At 43.7% G+C, this 15,764-nt stretch overlaps 1 protein-coding gene across 1 annotated transcript; it reads right to left on the bottom strand.

Annotated features, from left to right (window-relative positions):
- Positions 1-384: 384 nt before the first annotated feature.
- On the bottom strand, positions 385-9,247 carry LOC135260798 (clavesin-1-like). Its single transcript, XM_064346346.1, has 6 exons — positions 8,762-9,247; positions 7,580-8,142; positions 6,069-6,243; positions 4,227-4,337; positions 3,868-4,100; positions 385-1,813 (listed from the first exon to the last, which is right to left on the bottom strand). Exons 2-6 carry the CDS (start codon positions 7,978-7,980, stop codon positions 1,729-1,731), a joined length of 1,005 nt encoding a protein of 334 aa, XP_064202416.1. The 5' UTR covers positions 7,981-8,142; positions 8,762-9,247; the 3' UTR covers positions 385-1,728.
- Between the last annotated feature and the right edge of the window lie 6,517 nt (positions 9,248-15,764).

Here is a 15,764-nt window from a genome sequence, read left to right as displayed (position 1 = left end):
AACCGTTTGTGCTGCACTGGTAGATTGACTAACATGTCCAGAGAGGGAATCTTTACATGTATACTATTCTGTAAGAGCACAAGAAGAGAGCTGCTGGTAATAATGATTAAATAAAACAAGTACAGGGCTGGTTAGACCAGTGGTAACCAACTCTATTCCTGGAGATCTAACATCCGGTAGGTTTTTATTTCAACTCTAATTTGGTGCACTTGATTCTACTAATTAGCAGCTCAAGGAGATCTCTAGCTGATGAATGAGGTGTACTTTCTTAGGATTACTGAGTGAAAACCTACAGAATGGTAGAACATTTTTAGTTACCACTGGGCTAGACAGCGGTAGTCATCTCATTGGGTATTATAGTTGTTGAAGTAATCGCGTAAGGCAGCCTAAATTGGATTTGCCAGCATTTTCATGCCATAATAGTCATATAAGTCTTCAGACTTAATATTGTATCCAAATATGAGTGTTATCTACTTCTTTTTAAATCTATCACTCTGTGCTTATCTCATAGCTTTATGTCACAGTCTCCAGAGTGCTTACGTGGGTTTTCCTGGAGATACTGCGCTTCGTGAAATGGTGACTCACAGCTGCTTACACGAGAGAGAGAGAGAGAGAGAGAGAGAGAGAGAGCAAGCAAGAAAGAGAGAGAGGAAAAATAAAGAAACACACACTCATGCATACACAGTCATATGAAACACTAAACCGAAAAAAAGCATTTCTGATTATAATGTCATTTTTCCCTCGGTATTTTAAATATTTAATCTCTTTTATTTATCAGTCAAATTGCACAAATAATTTTTTTACATTCAACAACCAAAAAAAAAAAAAAAAAGAAACTTTTTTTACAGCCTTAATTTTCTTCTTTATTAAGGTCTAATACCTGAAGACACATGGGGCCCTTCAGGAACAATGCTGTGCGTCAGTAAGAAGCTGCAGCCACAGTTTGGGAAGTCTCCTCTCAGGTTTCTTTTGCCTGTTTTGTTTACCAGTCTTATGTAGTCTGTAGCGCTTATAATCTCACATCTGCACATTTTAACACATAAATGGAACGACCAGACGGCAAAACACCTTGGCAGCTGCCGCAACGCGATGATATATTGTTTGAACAACCTTAATCGGATTTACCGTGTTAAATAAAAATACTTTTTAACAATACCAGTTTACATTGCCACACACATATCAGAAAGGCTACCTACATCTGTCCCCTCCCCCATCACTTCCTCTTGCAGCGTCCTTTGACTGAATGACCCTGTTTACACACTTTTATGTACACAGTTCTGTGTTCGTTGTTATGTCTTGTTCATCGCGTACATTCCATTGTACATTTCAGTTTGGATGAGGTCACAGTAGTTGAGGCTCCAATTACGTGATACATTCACATTTCGCTTTGAACAGACAAAATAAGTGTCTTTTTTTAGCACACAGCCAATCGTTGAAATTTTAAAGTCTCTGTGTCAGATTTCTCGCTGCCTCGTTTGTGTCAGAGAGGCTTGGAGGAAAACAGACAGCCTGGAAGCAGGCGGAACTCACTGAGAGGATGGGGCCCGGGTGAGACTTATACCTGTAAACTGGAGCGTGTGAAGTAGTTCCTCCTCCCCTTCCTCCTTCTCCTCCTCTCTAACCAGCTCTCTTTTCTGGTCTTGCTGCTCCTCTCCTCTCCACTCATCTCCTCTCCTTTCCTCTCCCCTCCTCCTCTCCTCTCCTCTCCTCCTCTCTCCTCCTCTCCTCTCAGTCCAGGGCCAGTAGAGGCTGTGCCGTCTCGTCCTCTCTCTCTCTGTGCTTCAGAGTGCCTGGCTCCACTGCTGACTGAGACCTGCAGGAGGATGTAACAGTCAGGAAGAGTTCTTTCAGCAGACCTTAGAATTAGCAGTAGTGTCATGGAAAAAATCCCATTGCTCCTCTTCTGACCTGAGTCTATAAAGCCATTTGATTTCTCACTCAGTTTTTTAAATGCTGTAGGAATGGGATAATTTGCAGATTCTGATACAATATCCTTTCTTGAGTCCTTCCACTAAAAATCAGAGACTAAGATGCTACAAAGGCAATTGAAGCCCTGCAAAACCTGTTTGGGAGATTTCCTAAATCTGATGCTCTGACTGCTGAGATCTGAGCCTGACAGCTCCTTTTTTCTTTAATTCTCACATATCCAGCCTTTAACACTGTCACAGATGGTAGAGTTTCACAGTCAGAATTATGTGAGAACACCAATTCACAACAAAAACATAACTGTGAGATATTTCGGCATGATATACACTCAGATATATTTGTTAGTCTGTGGGGGTGGAACACAGGCTTTGCCTTATTGGGGTAGGGTGGGTTTAAGTTGGCAGGTTTCCTGAATGCCTGCAGGCGTACCAGTTGAAGTCAGTTATAGCCTGTCCTCCATCAGTTGCCGCTCTCCTGCAGTGCACTGTGAACCTGATTTACTAAGGCCTTTAGCATGTGCAACACCTTTTAGCATGCACCAAACCAATAACGTGATCAGTGATTGGTCAAGGTATTTCTTTTGCACCAATCATTGGTTGTGTTATTAGATTTATGTGTGCTATAAGGTGTAGCCAGTGCTAAAGGTCTCAGTAAAGCAGGACCAATGTGCTCTGTAGAGTAGAAAGAGTCACTTGGTCTCAGGTGGATGTACTGGAGCAGCGCACAGCTGTTGGCTATGTGGTTTAATTGGTCAAAAATAGTTGAAATGAATTAAATTCAATGTAATGCAATATGTCCCTAAATCCTCTCTGACCACATGGTGAGCTGCTGGTTGGAGACAGTAGACCCCCTGTGGCAGACAGTGATCCCCATGCGCTGTACACTGCCCGTAGCGTTCAGCCAGGCCCGAGCGAGTTTTACAGCGGGAAGGCGATTCTCAGGACGTTTTAAGTAACGCGGGACAGCCGACGGGTCCAGCCGCCGTCCCGACGCCACTAATCCCCGCATTCTGAGTTTTATCCGGATTTAGCGGCTGCGCGGAGCTTACGGCCCTCTTACGCTCGGGCTCCTCTCCTCCCACTGCAGCGGGGCTAAGCTCTGATTATAACCGTCTCTGCCGGGCGGGAGGGGGACCCCTCTTCAGCGAGAGAAGCTTCCGCACAGTGTGACCGATGGAGTTCAGCCTCTACTGTGCTCTGTCACAGTTAATGTTGCAGCAGGGGACCACTCCACAACGAGCGCAAGCATGCTCCAGCATGGATTTGAATTACGGCTGAATTATTTGATTAAAAGGTTCTGTGAATTAACAGATATTTTTTTCTTTTTTCGAAGAGCGGGCAGCACCATCTTTCGTTTTTTTTTTTTGATTTTAGCCAGTCTGAGAGAAGGCGGAGAGGGTTACAGACAGAGAAGAGATCGCAGGTCGGAAGGTGCCGTGGCAGGGAATCAAACAGGGTTCACTTGGATAACCTATGGACTGCACCCCACCTCTCCCCAATACTTCACATTTTAATGCGCAGCCACAAGCAGTAAAATCAGACCCTTTGTTTATCTCCCTGTTGCCAGACTGAGGAGACCAGGAGAGGCGAGCTGCTCTGTGCATATCCAGCTGTATGAATGGACAGCATGTGAAAATAAAAGCAGGGTTCATTGGTCAGGTCTGGATAAGGGTGGTCCGCTAAAAACAATGAGCAAGCAATGTAGTGTGATGCACTAGCGAGTGAAAACATTAGCCATGAACACTGCCCTGGTTAAGGGCGTCACAAACAAACAAGCAATGCAATCCACAGCGCTGAAAATAATCTGGACGAACGGGCCTGGCGAGAACAAGGCTGAACCGCGTGGCATCCTGCGTTGGCATGGAGCGGAGCGGAGCGGGCACCTCTGCCCGTCGGGCCCCTCGGTTCGGGGAGGGGGGAGGGGGGGGGCGCAGACTCTCACCTCCTCATTGGGTTGTCTTCGCTGTCCCGGTCGGGCCGGCCCAGGGCCTCCTTCACGTGCAGGGCGTCGTATGTGTGCGTGTACTCCGTCTCGTCGCTGTAGTCCGGGCCCAGCAGCGCCCGCGCCCACGTCCCCATGTCGTACGGCGGCAGGGTTCCGCCAAACTCCGACGGCAGGCATTCTGGGTAAATCAGCTGGTGCAGACTGTTGAGGTTGTTGCCATGGAGAAAAATCTTGAGTCAGAGAGAGAGAGAGAGAGACAGAGAGATAAATATAGATTGGAGAGATTGGTCATCCCAAATTCAGAGGAATTTTAAATTTAAGGATTATATATACATATATTATTAACAAGGAATTACCCTTTTCCTGGTCTTGTCCTTGAGGAAAGGCTTAATGATAGTGTACAAGGCATGGATGTACCAGGGCTGGTTTACAAAATGGATGCCGCCAAATCGAGCTGGGAAGCTGTCCTGTGACAGAGAGAGGGGGGGAGAGACCAATCGCATAAGACCATACAAGAGGACCAAACAATCACATGGCCTAAAGAGTCCAATCACAGCACTTGTATAATGAATGATTGGTTGAGCTCATCTCAGTTTCTTCTATGTCCATGATGTCGTTGTGGCCATCTTCTCCATATCATCCCTGGTTTGTCTAGAGGGCAGCCAGAGGGTGCCACTGCCCACCGTACGCATCACTCTATTGATTGTTACCGACGTGCTCTGTGACTGGTGGAACTCCCCTCTCCTTTTCTAAGAGGAAGATGACATCACTACTGCCGTGTCCCCATTTTATAGCCCCTGCCCTGATGCTGCAGGTATTAATGTGTCCATAAACAGAGAGAAAATGAGCACACCTTACCTCCAGTAAAAATACACAAACTGCTGCCGCAGCCCATAAAGGAAGCTGGAGGCCCACGGCAGCCCCGGTCACGTCAGCCTTCCTATCGTTCCCTTCTCCCCCGTGTCCAACCACACTGGTCGCATAATTAGCTCCTACGCTTCTTAATTGCTGGTTTTAATGGCACTGTGACCCAGGCCGTGGGATGATTAATATAACATTTAAGGAGCGTCCCTCCTTGGTGGATAGTCTGGAAAACGATTAGGAGCTGAAGGTACGCTCCAGGCGGAGAGCGTTTACTGGCCGCTTCATCCCGGCTGCAATTTTCCATCAGGGGAAAGCGGTCTCTCGCTACATCTTAGGATAGAAATTAATAGCGTATGTATGCGCCAACAAAGCACAGAAGATTAACTTTAGATTACACAGTTAGTCAGGCAATTGAGCTTCGGTGGGATGGAAAAGTCACTTCTGCTGGAAGCAGAAAGGAAAAGTGAATCTGTGCAGCCTTTGCATCTTCACACACACAAAAAAAAAAATAAAATAAAAAAATAAAACTAAAACCCAATGTTAATACAATCACGTGCCCTGGAGGTCACAGTATTCACAATAAGTGCGCACATTACCTTTCCCTTCATTCGGTTACTTAGCAACAGGACACAACAGTCCATCCACATGCAAATGTGGATCAGCATAAATGTCGAGCACTACTTATTACAAGGAGTCAAGATCAGGCTTGGCACAAAGCACCTAACATTATGAAAGCAAAACATCCAGACAACCCAAAAAGGGCTACACGGACTTGGAGTCTAAGCATTAACTGAAACCCTCCCTGTCTAAGTCCAGGCGTGTAGTCATGCATAATCATGATTTCCCTGTGGAGTGAATGCCTGGTTAAGTGATGTGTCTCAGCTCGGATTCCTACTTTGATCTGTGGCAGGGAACTAACTCCATTGGTTTCAACTCTGCAAGGTTTATGTAGTATAAATTACACAGCTTGCGACAATACCATAAAATCCATTCATTTGACACGTGAGTGAATTGACTCAACAATCTTCCCTGTGTAGCCCCCTTACGAATTTACCAATTCCTGTAAAGTTCCTGGGAACACTTTGTTCACAAGGATCACAATTAATTGTTACACAGTAAAATTCATCTATCCATCCATCCATCCATCATCTAACCCTATCCCTGGTCAGGATTGCGGAGCCTTTCCCAGCATGCACTGGGTGAGAGGCATGAACACAATACAATCATCAGTGTTAATTCAACTGCAAAGTTATACAAGACCACACTGGTTGCAAGGTGCTCCATAAATGTATGATATATGCCATGTGTACCTAAACCAGCCCAGGCATACCCACCTGCAGCCCCTCGATGGCCAGCTTGAGGATGCTGGGGGTGAGCTTGGAGGCTTGTTTGAAGGAGAAGTCGCTCCAGTCGATGATCAAGATGAAGCCGTTGATCTGCAGCTCCGGGTCCTCGATGAGCACCTCCAGAGAGAGGAGGATTGCACGCAGGATGTCCGAGAAGGAGTTCCTGCAGAGAGAGTTGAGGGAGGGAGACAGGTAACCCTGCGAAACTGCGCAAGCTCAGTCTACAAAGAGGTCACGTCACAGTTCACTGACTCATATATTATTAGTGTCTATCCAACATGAAAGCAGTAAAAAACACAATTACAGTCACACTATCAAACTGCTTACAGCAACTGAACAGTCACAGCAGAAGCACTTTATCACGGTGTTAACAACGTCTTAAAGTCTCAGTCATACTCCTGTATTACAATGTTCGCAGCAGAAAGAAAATACAGTTACAGTCACACTATCAAACTGCTTACAGCAGCTGGAACTGTCACAGCAGAAGCACTTTATCACAGTGTTAACAACGTCTTAAAGTCTCAGTCATACTCCTGCATCCCAAAGATTACATCAACTGAGACACCATCACAGTGCAGTGTCACGTACTGCCTGCGCCACAGTCCCATTTTTGGATTTAATTTTTAGTCATTTAGGTTATTTTGAACCCTAGTTCTAACCCAATCTCAACCCTAATTTTTAAAAACATAAATGCCTTCAAATACATTTTATTTGGTTTATTCCTTCATAGTAAGCTCATGATTATCATTCATTTGAATGGAAAACCCATTCCCCCCAATTTTTTCACTTTTTGGATTTGAGATTATAGTATAATCTATTTTGCTGCTTTTCTAGTGAAATTGATTTTCATCATGAATGTATTCAAACACATGAATTTATAAATATTTATCTCATATTAATGATTTTAACGCATCTCTTTGAAGCCTAACCCATACAGTACTCTCATATCACAAGAAAACAGAAGGTTTAGCCAAGTAATTCTTTTCTATTGTTGTACTGTTGTCCTGAGACCCAGAAATTCATCTTGATCCCCGATCTTAATCTCAAGAACAATATATTCCACCACACAGAATCCTACACTACACGGGACATTCGATAAAAATAAAATAATATTTTTGATATGTTTTTCACTGTAACATGTTCTTGACGTTCAATACACTTGTATTAGAGAGTTTCAAAGAACATTGGGGTTCGTAGCTAATCAGAATTTACACTCAGGTGCTGTCACACAATGATTGCATAGTGTCTGACATTCACATCGAATTCAAATGCCAAGCACCCGCTCATTCTACGATGACAGAATCTGACAAGTTAAAACAAATTAAACGAATGTGGACAAATATGGGAAAGAACGTTCAAGGAATCTAGAAGGAGTTATCTCTCCAGTCGTTATGAAACGAGGTGTGGCGTGTGTTCGTTTGCATTTATACGCTTCAGATGTCTGCAGGGCAGTAAGAATGAGATGGAAACAGAAAGTTAACAATGATTTAAACATTTACCTACTCTGGTCCCAGTTAGAAGCGAAGAGGATGAGGATCTTTCTCCCGTACTGATCTGGCGTTTCGAGGATGCCGGGGAACCCGTCCATGAGCGCGCGCTTCATGCCGGGGTCGTCGGCCTTAAAGTTCTGGAACATCTCCAGGTTCTGTTGGCGGTACTGGAAGTACTGGGCCAGAAGTTTGAATGTCTCGAGCTGGTTGAACTTGCGGGCCCTGAGGAACCTCAGGATGAAGGCGTCGTCCGTGCGCAGGAACCCGATATCCGGTCGGGTTATGACCATGTCCCGTACCTGCTGGATGTCCTGATGCAGCGTGTCTGGGTTTTCGTTCAGCTCTAGGCGGGCTTTCTCTATGGTTTCGGCACTGAGGCCAGCCTGAAGGTGGGCCATCACGATCCTCATAGAAGGTTCCGTCGGCTGGTACCTGGAGAGCCGGGCTTTGATGGAGGTAATCAAAATCCACGCAGGAGGAGGCTTCCGCTCATAATTCGTGAAGTGGTCCCCGGCTCCCCGCTATAGCGCGAGAAGGTGATATGACAGTGGAACCTGCTGCATTCACTTAGCCTGCGAGGAAAGGAGGAACGGTAGCATATTAACGACTGGTGCCTGGAAACCTTAATACGCGGGTTGAGTGTATCAGCCTATAAAGAATTATTGAGTCGAACCACAGAAACAGTAAAGATAATACGTGAATAACGTAGCCTAATGCGTGCGATGGTATGCAAGTATTCAACGTAAAGTAATTCAGAGAGTCTGGTGTGTTTGAGGCAAAACCGGGCTTTATTACAGTATCCCACCAGTCAGACCGCTGATTTGATTCATCGGTAAATATTTTACATTTAGCGAGTGCAGCATGTAGCTGTTACCACTCTTGCCTTAAAACGATAGGTGTAGGTTTTGTTCAACGTATAACCGTCCTAATTTCACTAGCCACACATTAACGGGGCAGTTTATACATTTCATACACGGTTGTCTATTTCTCACAGTTTTTAAGATAGCAATTTATTTCAGACTATAATGCATTTTTTAAAAAGCCACACACAGTGACATATCACTGAGCACGTAGGCCTATACATGACCATTTCATGTAAACTGGTGTCTTACATACATTTGGAAAATAAATAGTGAATATGAAAACGTCATTGATAACAAAAAAAACCGTTATACGGGCTGCGTTACTTACTACTGGCAGTTCCCGTCTCTGGTCCACAAATGTACTAGGTGTCCAGACGTCGAAATGGACTTCCGAACCACAGATAAACCATTTTGTTCTAGATGTTAGTCAAACGCTTTGTATCCTATAGCAGAAGCAGTCATATAGCCTTTGATACCACCACCGTCGCCTCACAATGTTGATTCAACAACTTCTATTTGTAAGCTATTCCGTAGATTTTGCACGATCAGTCCGGTGACGCCAGGTGATTTATTTTATTAATAATAATAGTAATTATTAAAAAAAAAAAAAAAAAAAATATATATATTGCTTTGAAGATAAACGTCTCCGTTTGGAGTTCTGGAAAACTACAGAAAACGAATAATAGGATGCTCTGAAACGAAATCGACGCCACGGGATGGGGGAACACTCGAAGAACAGGAGCAGAAGCGTTGCAGATGGAGCGTAAATGGGAGCTGTCTGCTCAGCGAGGTGCTGAAACAGTCCGCAGCGACACCAACAACCTCCGGCGATGGAAATGGTACAAACCTGTTATGTCCTTGCTGAAAAAAAGAAAAAAAAATCACCATCAGCTTTTTTTCCCTACTGCGATCTTGACTCCCGTTTATTTCAAAGAAGGTATTTAAACTGATACACCTTTCCCATTTTGAAAACGAAAAATGTTACTGGTCGTATTTGACGTTACGATTTTATTTTATGTAATGTTTTGTTTCACTTGCAAGGACACAGCAGTACAACCGACTGGAATGTGTTTCTAACATGGGCGGGAGCAGGTAGGCGTGAGCAACGCAACGCAGATTCAGTCGCCCAGTTCAATCCTAAGGATGCTTCGAAGGTAATACTCGTACAGCTATGCGACGTACAGGAGTATACACGTATGAACTCGGGCAAGTAAATAAACAAAAAGACTACTAAAAATACTCCGGAGAAAACAAAGAATAGCATAGACTATAGTAAATTGGCACACCGTATATTTGCTATAGTGAAATGTCCGATGTTAATTCGACTGTAATAGTGTCAATTCAACTAACAGATAACATTTTTAAATGTTATCTGTTAGAGTTTAATTAACACAGGGCATTTTACTGTGCAGACAAAGGTGATTAACTGAGATTAACTGAGATTATTATTATTATTATTATTATTGCAGTATTTCTTTAGCCAAAATAATGTTGTACAAGTAAATTATAAAAAGATTGACTTATTCTAGCTCTATAGGTCAGCTACCAGCATTGGCACTCAGTTGGATGCAACTTTTGGGTCATTACAACAGCCCAGACAGTTAGTCCCATGCCAAAGACCAAGCACTATTAAGTACCACCTTGGATATGTTTCAGTACCCAGCGGCCCCAGTTCCAGATATTCATGTTGTTTTTTTGGGTTACTGACAAGCAAACCAATCCTTGGGCCCACAACCAGCGGGAGGGGGAACAACTGCGCCCGTGTCTCCTGGGTAACTAGTTGCTGAAAGCTGAAATCGTCCATCTAGACGAGTCAGCCAGCCAACGCATTATCCTGCTAGAGCCAACGTACCATCTGTGCTTTTGCGTTTGCCTTAGAGTGACACAGCAGAAGTAAACAGGAAAATTAATGTGGCCTCGTTCGCGCTAATGTTCCATGACCACACATCTGCTGTTTCAACATCGTCAGCTTGCGTTCGGTTTTAAGGCGACGACAACCAAGCTGTAAATCAGGGGGGCAATTGGACAGCACCATTGAAAGCTTGTAGCTATAATTTGAGGAATGATGATTGGACAAAAAATTAAACACAGAGGTTCCAAAGATATTATTCCCCCTCCCCCTCCCCCCCCATTTTGCAGAAGACTGATGTGCACATCTCAGCTTGGGAACACCTGCTCCAGAAATTAACCTGTCCGTCTCTGAATTGTTCAGCCTGCAGGGGTTGCCTTTGCCCTTTCCTGGTGGAAATGAGGCAAAGGCTGGTCTTTAATTACAGGTCCTCTCAACTATAACGAGGCACTCGATCAGTAGCACAGTTTCACAAGTTCAGTGTTACATAATTTGGGTTCTTCACACATAAGCTCTTTCACACCGCTTGATGTGATTTTATGCAATTTGATATAATGGGTTAATTGATGACAAAAAAAAAGTGTCTGCAAGGGTGAAAAAGTACATGCTTCTCTTCTATCATCCAAACACAAACCCAGCCTGTACTTTGAGTGTCTCAGACCAGAAGTGATGGTTTAGGATTAGATTTCACTCGCCCGAGTCATAGCCTTTTCCATTATGAGTTCAAAAGTAAAACTGACCCCGGAAAAGCACTCTCAGACACTTGATAGTTCCTCTAAATTTTTTTTTTAACAGAGTCTGCAATTACAATAATTTTCTTCTGGTTGGTGTTGCGGTCTCTACTGATACCCAGATTTCACACACAGTTAATCACATTAGCATCCCGTGATGGAAATGCTCAGATTCACATTCAGAACATGTATTTCCCAGTTCTAACAGGTGTTCTGTCTGTCCCAGGGGCATAATTAGGCAGTTTATTCCCCATGTTTCTCATTTTTCTTTGGTACAGCAGGAAATATAATGCATGAAGACCCACGTGTTATAATGCCCAAGATAGCCACATTAATGCATTGCCACATTTATCCAGCAGAGGCCCCCATAACATAGTACTTGTTTGTTGCAGTAAATCGACATGGGTAAACAAAAACCCTGTTGTCTACACAGCCCTCTCGAAAGCTTGAGAGAATACCAAGACCATTGAAAAAATTATGTGAAAGCACACCATTAACTTTGAATAGCCCTAAAAAGTCCCCTCACCAGAGGCAGGTGTGGACATGCAGTTCCAAATCTGACCACCAGGCGTCTCTATTTCATAGCCTAGTCTACATCAGAAGACCAGCAACAGGGTTTTCCCAGGGCTCTCAACCATGAATAGCTATGTAAACACCTACTTATCAGCTTTGGTCATGTGATTCATGAGGCCTCAAGTCAGTGGACTCTGCATGATCGTAAGGCTGGCTGGAATCTGCAAAAACCTTATAGAAATATTTATTCCTCCAGCCCTAACCTTAACCACACACGCACAACTCTGCTAAAATGCATTGAGGTTCAGGGATTTTCAGCATTTCCTGGTAGTTTGTATCACCTCCTCAAGTGTTAGCATTGATATCGGCCACCACATTAAAACAAATACTGCAAAATATACAAGACATGACCGCGGCATGCTAGCAGAGCATATACTGTATGCATTATACCAGATAACCACTGCGAGGAAAATAACTTCTTTGGGGATTAAAGTTCTTATGTCCTGTTCAAGAATGAAAGTTATTTTCTTCTCGTTTCTACAGCATTAATTGGTTCTGAGCTATAAACTATACAACATCCAGGCAGGAGGCAGAGAGTGGCCCCTCCCACTGACTGCCCCACCCACCCAGACAGTGGAGCTGGCAGGAGGTGCTCCAAAATCCCTGTGGACCCATGATCAGAACCACCTGCGTGCACGAGAGCAGAGCGAGGAAGAGGAAGGGCTTCTGTTTGGGAGGTGGCCGAGTCTGTGAACTGAAGTGCACCAGTGTATTTTGCACAGACAGACACAAACACACACAGGCACACACTCTCACTTGTGCCATCAATGCTTGGCTGGGCGTAATAACTCACCACTCTGTCTCTATTCCCTACAGATCTCAAAGGTACTGCCACCGACCTCAAACCCATGTCTGGAAAATCAGTGAGCTTCTGTAGACTAGTGTTATTGACCATCCCCAACTGCTCCATATGAGAGGCAAGAAAAGTACCTGGAGAGATTGCACAAACCCTGAAACCCTGAGGGACTGGATGTGCTGCGGACACACCAGGTGCGGCTGAAGACCCATCCCGCCATATCTGCCTCGGTAGTGAAGCCCTGGCCCCTCTGCAGTGTCCTCAGGAGGTAAGAAAACGCACCCGTGCCGTTTCAACACTACCAGCAATTTACTAACAAATGAGAGACATTTCCACCCACCACAGTCTTCACCAGTGACGTGATTATTTAACATAGCTCTTCACTGCAATTTAGCTGAGACTGATATATTTACTCACAATTTAAACCACCCAGTTTCTGCTTTTTTGTGCATTCTCCCCGTAAAATAATCCGTAATAAAATAATAAATGCTCGCCCGCAACCCCTTTTGAAAAAAATATCCACCGGAGACAGACTAATGGAAAACACAAGCCTGTCACTCATCCTATGGGATCAGGAGGACCTCCTCTGGAGCAAGCAAAGGTCAAAACAACCGTTACCATGGCAACTCCATCCAGATGTGTCGTTTCGGGTATGGAGTCGCGCTGCGCGAGGATAGCGTAAGGAAGCCCACAGTCCGCTCGACCGCGAGCTCACCTGTATTCGAGACTTGCCAGTTTGAAATGATTTTCTGCCGTTTTAATTGTTCTAAATTAATGTCTTGCGGTTTTTGCGCAAATCAGCAAAGGAGGCCTCAAGTTATTATAGACAACGAAAATTTTTTGACTGATGAACGCTAGGCTATAGCCAACTAATTACAGGTCTAGATCGCCCATTTACTAAAACAAAATAAATTAGCGTTTGAAATACAATAATTGGGGCCAAGGAAATATCGAGGGCAAACAAAAATCACTCAGTTAAATCAGCTGGATTCAGGTGGCAACCAAAGATAAAATATTTGGCGCTCAGTGCGATTAATTATGCACTGCAGCCAACTGCAGTTTCCGTTTTACATTATTTAATTCTATTCACTTCGTAATGCTATCACCAACCAAGAATTTCCATAATAATTCCGTTAAACTTTCTGAAGTGATTGACATCGGCATATGCCGAAATCTCAAACTGACATAGATTAACAGGATCATCATCCTACGGCATCGGGCTATAACAGGCTACGAGTTGACATTTGCGTTATAGGGTAGAACGACGGTGTCTTGTCATTGCCAACTGGAGTCGCTCTGATTGAGCCCTTACGGTTCCTGTAAAGGCTCCATCAAAAGCCATCTTCTCCAAACCAGGCATGATTAATTATTGAAACCCTGGAAGAGTGGCCGACCTGTGGTCTAAAGAACCAGACTTTTGTCAGCCAGTCTTTCCGTGCGGGCGCGAGGTGGGTCAATTGAAATCTGAGACGGTTTGTTGAAGAGCCGGCAGCGCAGACCATGCCGGAGCCATAGACGAAATGCAAGCTGAGACGAATAACGGAATAACGGACACCGCGGGAGACGATGAACTGGGACTAAATGGAAAATCATGATTACGGCACAAAGGAGTGCGGTTCAAGGCAGACAGCAACAGGATTTGTAGTCTATTCCCGCGCAAAGTTCACTGCTCCCAGCTTCCGCTTTGCAGACAAGCGCCATTTTACTTTCAGAACCATATAAGGATGGGACGTTAAATCGGGTTAAAGATCGCAGCAGTCTCATTCTGAAGTGTTCTTGCATTTATATACACTCGAAATTGTGACCCATTTGAGACTATTTTCAAAACAGAACTAAAAGTAAAAACGAACTTTTGTTTAAATAGAAAATAGGAAATTAGGTGATGGTAAGATTTTTTTTTTTGGTAAGATGTGAAGTGAAAATGTGTAAAGCTATAAACTTGAGTCACTCTTAACTCCTTCATGCACATGCAAAATATGGCCAATCCTTGCCATTTAGGGGGTACCCTATTATGAACTTTATAACTCCAGATGTGAGCATCACAGAGACTTGCTTAATGGCTTAGATGAAGCAAGACATATGTTCCATTTACAATACTAACTTGATTGCATTATTGATTGACATTACATTACATTACAGGCATTTAGCAGACGCTCTTATCCAGAGCGACTTACACAACTTTTACATAGCACTTTACATTGTATCCATTTATACAGCTGGATATATACTGAAGCAATGCAGGTTAAGTACCTTGCTCAAGGGTACAACGGCAGTGTCCTTACTCGGGAATCGAACCTGCGACCTTTCGGTTACAAGCGCAGTTCCTTACCCACTGTGCCACACTCCGCCCTTATGATTGAGACTTCTAAATTCATAAAGGGGATCTTTCTTAAGTTTGAGTTCTGTTAGAAGAACGAGGGGACATAAATGGGGATTAGCCAAAGGTAAATTTTGTACAGACATTAAAGGAGTACCATGGTGGTTGAACGTGACACTTCCCAGTTGTCTTCAGGCAACAACAAAACAAATGTGCATAATTTTTTTATTCTTTAGTAATTTCAATGTACTTTAAAACGTATTTTTCTAAGCCTAAATTTCCCACTATAAAAATTCACCCGAACCGTCTGGGCGTGGTAATGAGAACTGTCAGTTAGCTATGATTGACAGACCGTGCCCCGTTACCATAGCTACCCCCATGATACGCGCTCTCTTTGGGAGACTTTTCACAAGCTAGCCAGCTTAGTAGTATATCAAGTATCGATAGATAGCTAAGGTAAGGACGTTGACTTATATCCAATTATAATTTTGCTATCTAGCTAGCCAAGTTAAGATAAAAGTACAACTATAACGTCCTCATAAAAGCAAACTAGCAAGCTAACGTTATCGATAACATTGCCTTATGAAAGCAAACCTCCTAGCTAGCTAACGTTAGCTAGCTAGCTAAATGAATATAACCAGAAATAATCTAAAGGCACTCTAATTTAAGTGAACCTAACGTTAGTCAAATATTTGCATTGTCTGAACAGCAGGACGGTGTGTCCTGTCAAATTTCTTTACGGGGCGTGGGAATGGGAGTGGTTACTGTATTCGTGACGTAGCAAAATGACAACTTTCTCAACCGGTTGAAAATAGGATGATGAATTTAAAACACATATTTCTCCAAAAATACAGAACGGACATATTTAATACTTTGCTCGTTGTGTTTCTTCAATGCCTCTTGTGCAAATAGCACATAAAACCGAGAAAGTGTGAAAATCACCATGGTACTCCTTTAATACATTTTTTTGCAGACAGATAGTAGTCTGTGTGGAATAGCCTGACAGGTCACATAGTAGAGGCAGAAAGTCTGGGGATTTTCAAGGCTGGGCTTGATACGGTGTGA

Source organism: Anguilla rostrata, chromosome 8, assembly GCF_018555375.3.
Source record: "Anguilla rostrata isolate EN2019 chromosome 8, ASM1855537v3, whole genome shotgun sequence".
In the NCBI taxonomy this organism is placed as follows: Eukaryota; Metazoa; Chordata; class Actinopteri; order Anguilliformes; family Anguillidae; genus Anguilla; species Anguilla rostrata.
The sequence above is the reverse complement of the archived record's forward strand: the minus strand, read 5'-3'. Positions and strand labels throughout refer to the sequence as shown.

Bases quoted from the DNA above. Each gene is read 5' to 3' on its own strand.
- LOC135260798 (XM_064346346.1), bottom strand. From the start codon at position 7,980: ATGAGGATCGTGATGGCCCACCTTCAGGCTGGCCTCAGTGCCGAAACC. The intron at 4,338-6,068 runs GTGGGTATGCCT...TCTCTGTCACAG, and splicing joins TGGCCATCGAGGGGCTGCAG to GACAGCTTCCCAGCTCGATT. The intron at 1,814-3,867 runs GTGAGAGTCTGC...ATCCTCCTGCAG, and splicing joins GAAGACAACCCAATGAGGAG to GTCTCAGTCAGCAGTGGAGC.